This window comes from Nelumbo lutea, chromosome 6 (assembly GCF_056320005.1).
Source record: "Nelumbo lutea isolate HS-2025 chromosome 6, American lotus-T2T, whole genome shotgun sequence".
Classification (NCBI taxonomy): domain Eukaryota; kingdom Viridiplantae; phylum Streptophyta; class Magnoliopsida; order Proteales; family Nelumbonaceae; genus Nelumbo; species Nelumbo lutea.
Window position 1 is genome coordinate 58,599,969 of NC_142689.1, and position 15,327 is coordinate 58,615,295.

A 15,327-nucleotide genomic window follows, 5' to 3' on the forward strand; every position below is an offset into this window, starting at 1 on the left:
TAATTAAATTCAATAAATAGTTAATATTTAAAATATAAATATTTTACATATTATTTAAGTATTTAAATAACTAAAATTTTTAAATAACAAGATATTTAACATAACTAGATTTTAAATAGTTAAAATAAAGAAACTATGTAATAAATTTAAAAAAATCTGAAAAGTCAAAAAATAATTATAACATAATATTGAATCTAATAATAATTTAATATTTTTACATAATATTGTAAATAACTAATTTCACTTATATCAAGTAATAATTCAAGAAAATAACTTTAAAAAAATTAATATTTATTAATAATAATTTTAAACTCTTAACCTGTATTTATTATATAATTATATATACTAAAATTAATATTTGTTGTATTTCAGTAATTATTTATTATTTTTGTGATAAATGTATTTTCAATTATTATGTATAAATTTATTTTGTTTTTTTATTTAATAGAAAATGTTTAATTATTATTGGAGATTAAACTACTATTATTGAAATTTTTAAATTTAATTGATTGTATTTTTGTTATAACTTATTGATTAATATTTATTAGAGATTAAACTATTATTTGAGATTATACTATTTATTGACTAAGTTAACATATTTTTAGTACTTATTGTATTTTTTTATTATTAATATATTTTCAATAAATTATGTATTTTCTCTATAAATTTTCAATAACTATTGGAAATTAAACTATTGTTATTTATTAGAGATGACACTATTAATTTAGCTGAAATTATGATTGTTCATGAGTTGGTTCAGTTTGGTCGTAAGCTATTTGGCCAGCCAAATTGACTTGGTCAAGTTGGGGAGTTGGTCAGCTGAAACCAACTGACCTTTTATAAAAAATGACCCACTCAAGTTGTGTCGGTTTGGGTTGATTTTTTTGTTTGGTCAATCAATTCAAAAAATTTAAACTTAAAAATTTAATTTAATTTTAAAAATTATAGTATAATTGTTAAAAAATAAATTTAAAATTTAGATATATGATATAAAACAATTTAGACTAAGAAATATGGGAAATATCCCACTTTTTCATATTAAAAATTATATTTAAAATATAAAATATTAATATATATCCATGGTTAGGTTATTCGATTTTGGTTAGTTTACAAATGGCCAAAGTGAAACTAATCCAACTTGGTTGAATTGGGAAATTTTTTAACCAAAGTCGACCTAAAATACTAGAAAACCAACCAACTCAAGTCGAGCTGATTGGATTAGTCGAGTTTGATGAATAAACCTAACTGAAATTAATTATTGTTATTTTTATATTATAAAAAATTACTAAAAGTAGTATATAAAATATGAATAATTTTTAATTATTTAAAAAGTTAAAAATATAAAACAATTGTACCCTAATGCGTTTCTATTAGGGTCATTTACTAGAACATACCTTATAGTTTTACATATTTACTTAAACATACCTTATAATTTTCATTTTACTAAAACATCTCATATATTTTGCAACTTATTTACTTAATCAACCTTTCATTAAGGAGTGTTTGTTTTGCCATTAGGCTCATGATTTTTTATTCCAAAAATACCATTAACACTTTTTTTTTGTACAGAAAACAAAATTGACCAAATATAGCCAATAGAGAGGTTGCCATGTCTTATTAAGGGCAAAAATGGTATTTTTATTTTTATTTTCTTTTGACTAAATTTATTTAAATGAAACATTAGGTTCAACACTATCATTTTCCACTGTCATGTAATGGAAGATTGGTTAAATCCATTGCAAATTATAAGTGGTGTTTTAGTAAAATGCTAACCATAGGATATATTTTAGTAAATCCATGAAACTATAAGGGGTATTTTAGTAAATGACCATACAACAGGGGGTAGCCCATCTCCTTTTCCTTAACCCCCCAACCCCTGGTGGCAGGGGGATTTGATCCCTGGTCTCTACTCCAACGAGTCAGAGAACCTACCAACTGAGCCACCATCAATTGGTTAAAACATGTGTTTTTTAATCAAAATGATCTTATACCTTATCAATTAAATTTTTTTAATAAGTTATATATTATCAATTAAATTTACTCTTTTAGACCTCAAATATATAACATTGTGGTTCAGGTCTTAATTGGTTTGGAAGAAGGGTGCAACTTTTTTGAGTTTGGATTGGGATTTTATCAAAATTTCAATGGGCCCAACTTGAAATCCGAGCTTGAAATAGTGTAAACTATTAATTTGGACCAACCCAACTTGCACCCTTAATTTGGTACAACAAAAACCGATCCCAATTCAACAAAAGTCATATCTATAATCGATATAATCAGTTTAGACGATTCAGTTCTATTGGATAGGCTCAACCCATTAACAACACTACTTCAAGGAGACAAAAAAAGAAGAAGAGAGTCATTGGAGTTTGGACTTAGGTGCCATTTGATTGCACTTTTTAGAGGTCAGAATCTGAAAATGCTACTTTTCAGACCTCACCCCTTGTTTGGTTGTACCTCTTAAACTGAGTCTAAAACTAATTTTCAGATCTAAAAATCACAGACCTTGGGTTGGCTCTTAATGCGTTCAGATGTGTATCAGAGCCAGCCTAATGTCCAAAATATCCTTATAATTTTTTGTAAATGACCCGAGTTACCCTTGATACCCCAAACCCAGAAAACCAAAACATTCAACCTCTCTCCCTCTCTCTCTTTCTCTCTCCTCTATATTCCCACCACTGCCACCGCCGTTGTCTTCTCTCTCTCCCCCCAGCGGCAACTCTCTCTCTCTCTCTTCCCCTGTCTTCTCTCTCTCTCCCTCTCTCTCTTTCTCTCTCTCTCTCTCTCTTTCTCTTCTCTCTCTCTCTCTCTCTCTCTCTCTCTCTCTCTCTCTCTCTCTCCCTCTCTCCCTCTCTCTCTCTCCCTCCCCTGTCTTCCCACCACCACTATTGCCGCTACAACAAGCAGTAGTGGTGGTTCGGTACTTCAGTGAATAATAATAATGTTTTCATTAATTATTTTAATAATTTTTATTAAATTTACTTGTGCTATTTATTAATTATTAATTTTTTAACTAATAATTTTTAATTATTTCATTAATTTTTAAAAATTATTTTAATTTTATTTGTGTAAATTATTAATTAGTAATTATTTTAATATTTTTATAATCATTATTTATTTTTTTTATTTTAATTGTTTCATTTATTAATTAGTAATTATTAATTTATTATTTTTTATTTATATTGTTTCAATATTATTTTGAGGTTGAAAATTATTTTTTATGAGATAATGTAAATTGAATTCAACATTTTCAAATTGTATATTTTAGGGGTAAAATAGTAAAATCAATAAATTTTAGATGGTAAAAGATTGATCTAACACAAATAAACTAGATGGTAAAAGGTTGATCAATAAATTATTTTAAACACATTTAATATCTTTTTAATTTTTGATATCTGAATTTTCAGATTTATCAATCGCCATTAGTTTGGAACGGGAGAAAAAAATTTAGTCTTTTTCCTCCATTTCCCTTCTCCAAACAAACATGAACCTTTTATTTATCAGTCGTTTCGCGCGAATGGAATGCAAATACGCAGTGGCCCTATCCATTTCCATTTTTCCACGCTTGTCTTTAAGCGTATTGCTCAGGACCGACTAACCTAGCTAGAAGTCGAAAAGTACGCTAACGTGCGCACCTCCCGGGTTTCGGCAGATCCATTAACGAAACCAGGGGAGAGCTCTAGCACACAGGTGCGGCCTTTCTTAACCTTTACCTGTTGTTAATTGTTAATACAATACAATCGAATAAAACTCTAGGGTTTCACCATTTTTATTTTTCTATTAGTTTGTTCACTCTTTTATGCTGCAGCGAACAGAAACCCTCGAGAGTGCTTGCATGGTGAGTTAATTGATTGAGAAGATTTTTTTCCTGATTTTTTTAAGGATTTATGTATCCCTGGAGTGATGAATGCTGAGAATCCGGTTCACCTTTGATGGTTATTAATTGTGATTTTCTATGGTTGAATAACAAAAACTGTATGAAAGATGAGGGTTGTTGGCCGGTTAAGGGAGAGATGGAAAGTGAAGTTTTGGGTTCTGAATCGGATGAAGGGTTGCATGCTGGTCTGGGCATTGATGGTGAGTTAAGCTTAGAAGGGAAATCGTTGTGTTTGAAACCTAGGAGGGCAGGTGATGTGAAGATGGATAGAAAAGAGAAGAAGTCGAGTTCTAAGAGAAGATCGAAGCTGATTGAAGTTCAAGCCGATTTGGACGATGATGAACCTATAGGGTCTCTGTTCAAGTTGAAGAGGCTTCGGAACCCTAAGAAAGCTAACTCTGGATTAGATGGTGTCAAGGTCGAAAAAGTACAGATTGAAAAGGCTGAAGCTAGGGCAGATAATTCCGTAGTTGAGGATGAGGATTCGGGTGGGATGGATGATACCTTAGCGAATTTTAGGAAGAAGTTGAAGGGTCCAAAACCGGGTAAAGATGGTGGATCTGGTAAAGCCAAGGTAAAGGATTCTGCTTTTACTGTGGAAAGACCATTAGGTCGATCTACAAATAGGCCCTTGAAGGATGGGGCGGTAGTGGGAAAAGTACCTGCAAAGATGGTGGAGAAAATCCTGCCATCTGGTGTTAATGGCTTAGATGTGCCTTTTGATGGGGGCTTAGAGGATAGGCCAAAAGGTCCAGGTAAGAGATCTAAGTTTGTTTCTACTCCAAAGAAGACTGGGGATTTTGATGGTGGTTTGGATGGAGCTGTTGCTTGGAAATCTCAAGGGACTTGTTCACAGAAAAAGACGAGGGTGTTAAGGTCTGGGGAAATTTCTAATCATTCTTCTGATGAAAATTTAGAAGTTTCTCTATCTGCATTTGCTCGGAAGTCACAGCCTGGTTCAATTACAAAGTTCCGGTCTTCATCTTTACGGAAACAGAGAAGGAGCACATCAGCTACTCCTGATGGGTTGAGCCAGAGTTTTGAGACTTTAGAGGGAGTTCCATCTGCTTCTAATTATTCTGCTTCTGTTTCAAAAATAGGTTGTGAAAACTTAAAACCTGATATTGGGATGGAAGTGATGCATGGCGGGAGCTTGACATCAGAACCTGCTGAAAAGAATACAGTGGTGTCTCACAAATCTAATGGTTGTGTATTTGAATCTTCTGAACGGATTCAAGACAATTCTTTATCTAACCTGGTTCAGCAGCATGCTTCTGTTCCAGAGGTTAAAGGTAAGATTGTGACTTCTAATGATGGTGGCTGCAGTAAGTTATCAGAAAGAATCCTAGAAGATCGAGTATCCATTTACTCACTGCAAAAGTTTCATATTGGTTCTGTAGCGGATGTGGAAGAGAAGTTTCCAGCAGTCCCTGATATTCATTTTGAAAGAGAGACCAAAGGGATTCCTGAGGAGCTGCAAGTGAACTGTAGTTTGGACTCACTTTGTGATGAGGTATCTGAGAACTTGCTAACTGGCCATGATCACCATTCTATTTGTGCTTCCATTCACACAGTTACACCAGAAATGCAGGGATTCAAGCATGGGATAAAGCGGTGTTCAGATTTGCAGCAAGAAATTTCTGAAACACCAATTTCTTATTCAACAGAAGAAGTTCATATTACTAATGATGGGTCCAGTAGGCTTCCTGTTAAGATTCCAGAAGATCTTCCATTAACCATTATTCCAAATCATGGTGAAATGAGCCCTAAATCAAATGTTGCTTTTGATGAAACTTGTGATGCCCAAAAATCAACCAGATCTGCTGCACTGGATGGTGCATTAGCTCAATTAACTTCTAATGTTTCAGAACTTGAAACGTGTAATTTAACTGCAATCCAAAAACCTTCCTATGAATCTTTTCTTATACCGATGAAAGAGTTAAACAGAACATGTGAAGAAAGATCAAAAGGCAACGTGGTCTGCCATAGTGATTGTTTGACTGAACCTTCTGAGAATACTGTCAAACAGTTTCAAAGTCATTTTGAGAACAAGGAGACTGCAATACATGATGAGCTGGTACAGCCCTTTGGCACAATTTTGGAGGATCACATGGTATCTCCAGCACAAAAATGCCCTGTTCCAGTGAAGATGGATGAAGCCTTAAAACATGAAGAGGACCATGGTAGATATTCTGATAGACTTTTAAAGGATTTTGAACTTGCTGGACGTGGGCCATCATCTTCTGCTTTTGGTTCAACAAAGAAAGAAGAAACTTGCAGTCACAATGATGCTTCGGATCAAGCTCCTGAGGTTCCTATTGAAGGGTGGCATGACGCTTTGATACCTAAGAAAGTAGAAGAAACCTCTCCATTTTCTGATCGAATTATGGACTTAACGGTCTCTAATGAAAAGAAAGTTCAACCATTTTGTGATGCCTTAAAAGAGACTGCTGTTCAAAACCAAGATCTACTTTCTGTTAAGGAAGAAGACAAGGGAGACTATTCTCTGTGTGTAACCACGAATCCAGAGGAAAGTTATACAGAGGATGCAGAAACAACATTTGATCCTGAAAACAAGGATAATAAACTATCAATGACACTGCGGTCTATGCGTAAGGTTAAAAAGCGTAGGCATGGTGATATGGCTTATGAAGGGGATGCTGATTGGGAGGTTCTGATGCATGGGAAAAGTTTTCTGGAAAGTAATCATGTTCTTGATAGACTCAGGCCTTCTAAAATGAAAGACAAGGCAGCAGCAGTAGCAGCTGGGCTGAAGGCTCGTGCAGCAGGTCCAGTTGAGAAAATTAAATTCAAAGAGGTTTTTAAACGCAAAGGTGGACTTCAAGAATACCTAGAATGCAGGTTTGTTGTCACTACTTTGAAACCTTGGCCCTTTTTCGGGTGTGGAATGTTATGATCATAAACTCATTTCCTTTGTTTTGTTTATTACATTGTTTTGCAGCTTTTGATTTTTATATAACCTCCAATTTCTGTTTATTAAGAAAATTACCTCTTTAATCCTCACAGGTTTGCTTCTTTATTGATATCAACCTAACAATTTGTGGGATATGCCATTCACTAATTGAAAATTTTAGTAATGACATGGTATTATCATTTATGCAAAATTTCATTTAATGTTGTATCTTTGGTCAGGCTGTTTTATTACCTTCAATTGGATGAATTTCTGGGGTCGTATAATTCATCCCTTATTCAGTAAAACACAAAAAGGTGTCAGATTAACTTATTTGTATTATGTCATCTTATGCTGATCTCATCCATGATGATGGATGGAACTTCTTAAAGGAAAGTAATTTTAACTTGTATGTGTTCTAGAATTCCAGTGCTGGTCAGAGTCTATGTTAAGTTCTTGACATACCAATTCAGAAATCAGAATATTTAAGTTGATACTGAACCATGGTAACATAAACAGCAAACATTTCATTATGGTCAAAGTGCATTTTAATGGAGATGATGGCTTGCCAAGCCCCATGATATTTATTTCTACATCTTTCACTGTTTCACCAGGTCACATGATTAGTTTTGCTGATTTATTTGCAGTAAAGATCTATTATCTAGAAGAAGATTAACAAGTTCGGAGGTTTTATCCTTTATGGGCTCATCAGGTTCTTCATTGAACTTTTGTTGCCATTTCAGAAGCTACAGAAGATAACCTTTGATCTATTAATTTTGAATAAAGAAGTGACTAGTCCTTTATGACATCGTGCTCTGTTTGAGGGAATTATGAAACATAAAGTACTTTGCTTCTCCACAAACTTGAAAATTTCTCTTTTTTCATTATCATGCTCTTCTAGCATGTACAGACATATAAGGTTTTACATCAAATATGTTGACCGGTTATGGAAAATACATGGTATGGAAAAAGTTTTTGTCATGGTATTTTGATTAGGAATTGAAAGTATATGGATAACAGTGGCATAGAAAAAGTGGAATATTGATAGTCTCATCAAAAGGTCAGAAGGTTTCTTAGTAAGTTTCCCCTGATTATTTCATTTGCAGTTTGACATGTTGTCTCCATAATACAATAGTCAGTATGGTCCTATAATTCTTTGATCATAAGGAGTGACTAACTGGTTTTGAGATGAATTAGCTCTAATAGCACATTAGACACAGGGAATAATCATCCATATTTACTTATTGAAAAGAAAAAATATCATCCATATTTCCAGTAGTTGCTTCCAGGAAATTTTAATTATATGCAGTGGTAATTCGTTAGGGGCCATTACTTGGTGTAATGGTAAAATCTCAGGTTGTCATGCATGAAAATGCGGGTTTGAGTCTGAGAATGACCACTTTGTGAAAAATAAAAAAGCAAAAGTTTAGGACCATACCCAGTTTATCCCTCCCAAGATGCCAGATAACTGGGGCTAATATTGGGTAATGACCCCTCTTTTACTGGTATTTTGCTGATTATATTGTTTAACTTGGGTATGCTTAGATCTTATGTTGAATGCTGCAATAAGTTGGTAAACATTCAATCATCAACTTTTCTGTATATTCATCGTGTGACTTCTAATGCTTGTTGGTTTTTATGCTTCATTGAGCTTAATCTCGTACTGAGAATTAAAAGAGCAGATATTCAGGAAATATGGATGGATCTAATCTTTATCCTTAGAAGTTTTTGTTGGCTTGATGGTTTGGAGACTAGCAAATTAATGTAAATTTATGTGGTTTCTGCTGCAATTTAGGAATCTAATCTTAGGCCTTTGGAACAAGGACATGATCCGTATTTTGCCTCTCATAGACTGTGGAGTTGCTGATGCTCCTACTGAGTGTGAAACACCACGTGCCTCTCTTATCAGGAAGATTTACGAGTTTCTTGATCAAAGTGTAAGTTTTTAATTTATAAGCTTCATCAGTACTAATTCTATTGTTTGTATTGTTGTTACAATAATAGTTATTGCTATTTTTTCCTAGTAAATATTTGATGCTGTAGTCTGGTCCCTTTCTCATGTCAAATTAGCTTCTCAGTTCCACCATATGGTTGAACCTGTTATTTCTGTGGGAGAAGTGAGTGTTTTGTAGTTTTTCTATTTTAAATTCTTAATCCAACTATTAACATATTTTCAACAGGGCTATATCAATGTAGGCATTGCTTTGGAAAAGGATAAAACAGAAGCCTCTGCTAATGCTCATTATAAAATGAAGGAAAAGAAAGCCAAGGAAGATTGTGGGACCTGGGATGTTGATTCAGAGGATGGAGTTGCCTTCATTGTAGGTCAGGCTAAGAGTTCTGAAAATCTCACAGAGGCAAAGAATGATCTTTGCTTGGATGGTGGAGAACTGATTGCAGAAGCCACTCAAGGCAAGAAGCTGCTTGTGCCAATTACAGAATCCAAATTATCCACTCTGATAGAATCAGAAGAATTCAGGGTTGATAATGACCAGGCTAATATTTGTGTGGATGCAAAACTACCAGCCAATTTAGATGCTTGCAGTGGTGCTCCATCTAGCAAGATCCTAGGTGAATGTGATTCTACCTTGAATCCGGAGCATATAGAGGACTCCCACAGGGTTCAATCTGCTCCAGTCAATATTATGGAGGGGAACAATAATGAATCATGTGACTCAGAAATCCATAAGAAAATCATTGTTGTTGGTGCTGGACCAGCTGGTTTAACAGCAGCTCGCCATTTACAACGCCAGGGTTTTTCTGTGACAGTGCTTGAGGCTAGGAGTAGGATAGGTGGTCGTGTCTATACAGATCATTCGTCCCTTTCAGTTCCTGTGGATCTTGGGGCTAGCATAATTACAGGTGTTGAGGCTGATGTGGAAACTGAAAGAAGGCCTGATCCATCTTCTTTGGTTTGTGCTCAGTTAGGCCTAGAATTGACTGTGCTGAACAGTGATTGCCCTCTTTATGATATTGTAACAGGCCAGAAAGTGTCCACAGACTTGGATGAAGCTCTTGAAGCAGAGTACAATAGCTTACTGGATGACATGCCAGTTCTTATTGCACATCAGGGTGAACAGGCTATGAGAACGTCGCTGGAGGATGGATTAGAATATGCCCTGAAGAGGCGTCGCATGTCTCAGTCACTAACTGATGCTGAGGACTTTGCATCCTACACTCATGTGAATTCTCACGCTGATGCTGGAACAGCTGGTGTTGGAGACAGAGATCCCAATAAGACCAGTCCTGAAGAGGATATCCTGAGTCCTCTTGAGAGAAGAGTAATGAATTGGCACTTTGCCCATTTAGAGTATGGTTGTGCTGCTTTGCTGAAGGCAGTTTCTCTCCCTTACTGGAATCAGGACGATGTTTATGGAGGATTTGGAGGGGCACACTGCATGATTAAAGGGGGGTACAGTGCTGTAGTTGAGTCTTTAGGAAAAGGTCTTAATATTCACTTGAACCATGTAGTGACGGAGATTTTGTATGGTATAAAGGACTGTGGAGAAGCTGATGAATATCAGAGCAAGGTGAAGGTTTCCACGTCAAATGGTAGCGAGTTTATTGGAGATGCAGTTCTGATCACGGTACCCCTGGGTTGCTTAAAAGCAGAGACCATAAAATTTTCCCCAGTGCTACCAGATTGGAAACGTTCCTCTATCCAACAACTGGGATTTGGAGTTCTGAATAAGGTAGTTTTGGAATTTCCAGAAGTGTTCTGGGATGACAGTGTGGATTATTTTGGAGTAACGGCAGAGGAAACAGAGAGGAGGGGGCAATACTTTATGTTCTGGAACATTAAGAAAACAGTTGGAGCTCCTGTTCTTATAGCCCTTGTTGTTGGTAAAGCAGCATTAGATGATCAAAATATGTGCCCATCTGATCATGTGAACCATGCTGTAATGGTTCTTCGTAAACTTTTTGGAGAGGCTTCAGTACCTGATCCAGTTGCATCTGTTGTTACAAATTGGGGCAGGGATCCCTTCAGCCGCGGTGCTTATTCCTATGTTGCTGTTGGGGCATCAGGGGAGGATTATGATATCTTGGGGCGATCTGTTGAGAACTGTTTATTTTTTGCTGGTGAAGCTACCTGCAAGGAGCACCCAGACACCGTTGGTGGAGCAATGATGAGTGGCCTTCGGGAGGCAGTACGCATTATTGACATATTCAGAACTGGAAATGATTATACTGCAGAAGTGGAAGCAATGGAGGCTGCTCAGAGGCAGTCGGACAGTGAAAGAAATGAAGTTAGGGACATACTGAAGAGACTTGATGCAGTTGAGCCCTCCAACGCCCTATACCAAAGCTCCTTGGATGGGGCCCCTATGTTGACCACGGAGGGATTATTGAGGGACATGTTCTCTAATGCAAAGACTACTGCAGGACGTTTATACCTGGCTAAAGAATTGCTGAAACTTCCTGTTGAGGCTCTGAAGTCCTTTGCTGGGACCAAGGAAGGACTTAGCACACTCAACTCATGGATACTGGTACTGTTTATGTTTGATATTAATGTTTTTCTTATCTTTATTTTGAATATGGTTCTACCATTGGGTATTCTTGTTCATCTTTTCTTTTTTTTTTTTTCCTGTCTCTATGCCTGACCCTTGAAGGTCATAAGTTACAGACCTGCATGGGGCATTCTTGAATATGAATTACTTATATTGTGTCTCTCAGGGGTTTCCCCCTTATTTTGTACTTTCTAGTAAAGATCCATTTAATTGTATTCTTCCATTTCTAACAGGATTCAATGGGAAAGGATGGGACTCAACTGTTGCGCCACTGTGTTCGCCTGCTTATGCTTGTCTCTACTGACCTGCTTGCTATCCGTCTTTCAGGTATGTATTTCCTTCTGTTGGCTTAGTTTTACTAGAGATAGAGATGTCTGACAATTCCTTGTTTTTTAGGCTCCGTTTTGGAAGGTGCAAATACAATTGTGTACAGTGCAAACCTTGTATTTTGTATTTCTAAACCTTGTATTTGCACTGTACGTATTTGTATTTGTTCTCTTCCCACTTTAAGAACGTATTTGCATCTTTATCTTTTCTGTGTTTCACTTATGTTTCATATTCATTGTCAATTAACTGTTTACTTTCCAAATTGACATAATAACAATAATATTGACTGAAGAATGTTATACATGCTGTATTTTTCTGGTCAATAACCGTGAATTTCATTAATTTAGAAAAAAAAAGATAGTCATGACAAGGTGTAGCAGTCATTGGGAGACAATCTTATCTCTTCCCAAATATCCCTTCTTAACATGTTGTATTAAGGTTTTTCTTTTGTGATTCTTATTGTTTGGTTTAGGTATAGGAAGGACCATGAAAGAGAAGGTGTGTGTGCATACTAGCCGTGATATTCGTGCTATAGCAAGCCAGCTTGTCAACATGTGGATTGAAGTCTTCCGCAAAGAAAAGGCTTCTAATGGTAGACTGAGGTTATTGAGGCAAACTTCTGTGTCTGATTCATCAAAGGCCAGATCATCAAAAGTTTCAAATTATGGAAAGCCACCTTTACATGCAACTCATGGTGCATTAGATGGTAAAGGAAATGTGCAAATTCCTTCTGCAGGAAGCTATTCTCCTTCCAATGCAAACAACAAAAAAATGTATGGCAAGCCATCCAAATCAGAAATTATGGATGACTCAAAGTCTGAGGTTAATTCATCAAAATCTCAAGTTGTACAGAGCCTGGATTCTAAGGTGGAGGAAAGCACCATTGCAATGTCTGAGGAAGAAGCTGCAGCCTTTGCTGCAGCAGAAGCAGCTCGTGCTGCTGCTCTTGCAGCTGCAGAGGTTTGTCTTTCTTTCTTTCAAACACTTTTTTGTAAATGGTAATATAAACCATTCCTAACTTGTATATTTCTCGATGTATAGCTCCTTGATGTATATGGGCTCAGAAATTTTTAATATTTTAGAAATACAACACGGTTTCTTCAAAAATATTTATTGGTATGGAGTATCAAGATAAAAACTAGAAACTTTTCTTTTTTAAAGAGCTAAATACTTATTACTTGTTCTGATATTATAATCGTAGTATGTAGGTGTTACCAAGAATGCATTCTAAACGGAATAATGTTCTCTCGTGCCTTGTCTGTGTTTTCCTAATCTGATTTTCTTGTTAGTGGTTGGATTTATATTTATTTGATGCCCATCTTTACCTGCAGGCTTATGCATCTTCTGAAGCAGAGTGCAGTACATTACGGGAGCTTCCAAAGATACCCTCCTTTCACAAGTTTGCTAGACGGGAGCAATATGCTCAGATAGATGATTCTGATCTTAGAAGAAGGAAGTGGTCAGGGGGTGTTTTGGGAAGGCATGATTGTATATCAGAAATAGACTCCAGGAATTGCAGGGTTAGGAATTGGTCGGTTGATTTCTCTGCCACTTGTGTGAATCTTGAAAATTCGAGAATGTCAGGTGACAACTACACAAGACAAAGTTACTCAAATGAAATACCATACCAATACCAATTGAATCTCAGAGAGCATTCAGGTGAAAGTGCAGCTATAGATAGTAGCTTTATGAAAGCATGGGTGGATACTGCTGGTAGTGAAGGAGGGGTGAAGGACTATCATGCTATAGAGAGATGGCAATCTCAGGCAGCGGCAGCAGCAGCAGATTCTGTGTTCTTCCATCCAACTGTACATGTTAGGGATGAGGAGGATTCAAACACATCATCAAAACCACTATCTTGGAAGCATGAAAATTGGGCTAAAGAAGCATCTGTTTCAAAGGTTGTAGGAAACGAAGTAATGGGGGAACACCAACCAAGGGGAGCTGAACGTATTAAACAAGCTATTGTGGATTATGTGGCAACATTGCTCATGCCTCTGTATAAAGCCAGGAAAATTGATAAGGAAGGGTATAAATCAATAATGAAGAAAAGTGCAACCAAAGTAAGCTTTTCTTTCTGTTTGCATCATCCATTGCTTGTGTCATCAGTAGGAATTTCCTTCTGGTTTCCAGTGGTTGGCATTATTGTGATTTCTTTTTGACAAAGGCGGCTTATATTGGCTATTGTTTCACTGTTTTCCTGGTTTGATTTTGTTAGGTCATGGAGCAGACAACAGATGCAGAGAAAGCCATGGCTGTTTCTGTGTTTCTCGATTTTAAACGGAAGAATAAGGTTGGTCCTCAATCTGTTATATGATTTTTCCTCCAATTTTTATTTAACCATTCATTTTTAGTACTCTTTCTCAGTAGTATTTTATACTTGTATTATACAATTACATGGTATCTCTTTCTATCTAATTTGTTATTTTGCCCTGATTGAGATTTTTTATTTTTTATTTTATTTTTTTATCAATAACCTTGATTGAGAATGTTGTTAACATGTTCCACTTCTGAACTTGCAGATTCGTTCTTTTGTGGACAAGTTGATTGAGAGGCATATGGCAATGAATCCAGCTGTTAAATCTTGATGTTCGTGAAGATTAGTTGGGTTCTTTGCATTCTTTTTCTTCAGGCATACAAAAGTGGGTTCTGTGATATTTTCTCCCACTATTTGTGGCATTTGTTGGAAGTGGTGGGCCCTCATGATGCAAACATGGACCATTTGCTTTAAGTGCTTTGTGCAAAGTGCAAATGCCTGGCAGTGATCCAACAGTGCATTAGAAGCCAAGGACAGGAGCAAGTTGCTTCTGTTTGGATCATCCATACATTCGGGCAGCACTATGGCTCCTCTGGTGTTGGTGAATGCACAAGACTGGCAGCGACTTGTAAATTTGACCTGAGTTTCAAACTCTAAGAAGAAAGGTTACTGCCAATGGTGATATTTGCATATGCTCCTTGCATTATGAATTTGAAATATCCTCAAATCAAATGCTGCTGCATTGCCCCTCCTGGATGAGGAACATTGATATTACTTCCATTTCAATATGGCATCACATTGCTGGCAACGTTCTTCACCCATTGGAATTTTATTTTCTTGGGTTCAAGATTGAACCTTATTCTTTGTTCAGGGATTCCATATGGATGAATAGTAGAAATTAACCCCTCCCCCTCCCTCCCCCCACCCCATTTTTTTCTAGATTGATTTTTAATTTATTTTTTTGTACAGATCAAGATTGTTTCTCCCATCAACAAACTTACAAAACCTGTTAACCTATCTCAGCTCATTAAAGAGCCCAAGTTACTTTTTTTGATAAATTAATGGCTGCTAGATGTGAAGGCAGTTTAATACTTAAGCTTTTCCAGTGGTTTTCCTTCTATTTTTGCATAGACAATCATACATTCTGCACCAGCATCTGCATCTGTAAAGTTAATTCTTTATTGTGTAACTGTCTGTATACTGGCAAGAATAATTTCTTATAAGGTGGAAGTGTGTCTATCTGATGCAATATCTCAGGAATATATTTTCTGCACTACAATCCTCAACTTTCATATAAACAAATGGACCATGGTATTGGTTCAAGAGATGCTTGCTTTTCAGAGTTAGTTCCTCAACACATTGACATGTAAGACAAAATCTTTTCCTCTTGAGTAACTAGATTTATTACTTTTGTTCAACACCAACGAAACAAATTCTATGAAATATA

At 36.1% G+C, this 15,327-nt stretch overlaps 1 protein-coding gene across 3 annotated transcripts; it reads left to right on the top strand.

Moving 5' to 3' along the window:
* Positions 1-3,526: 3,526 nt before the first annotated feature.
* Positions 3,527-14,971, top strand: LOC148849078 (lysine-specific histone demethylase 1 homolog 3-like). 3 transcript variants are annotated; one of them, XM_088948070.1, is made up of 9 exons: positions 3,527-3,690; positions 3,809-6,739; positions 8,584-8,725; positions 8,969-11,275; positions 11,530-11,623; positions 12,096-12,583; positions 12,955-13,686; positions 13,842-13,916; positions 14,146-14,971. In XM_088948070.1, the coding sequence occupies exons 2-9, from the start codon at positions 3,933-3,935 to the stop codon at positions 14,209-14,211; spliced, it is 6,711 nt and encodes a 2,236-aa protein (XP_088804196.1). In that variant the 5' UTR covers positions 3,527-3,690; positions 3,809-3,932; the 3' UTR covers positions 14,212-14,971. The 3 variants fall into 3 exon arrangements, with proteins under 3 accessions (XP_088804196.1, XP_088804197.1, XP_088804195.1); XM_088948071.1 differs by having other exon boundaries at positions 3,533-3,690; positions 3,883-6,739; XM_088948069.1 differs by having other exon boundaries at positions 3,609-6,739.
* The last annotated feature ends 356 nt before the right edge of the window (positions 14,972-15,327 follow it).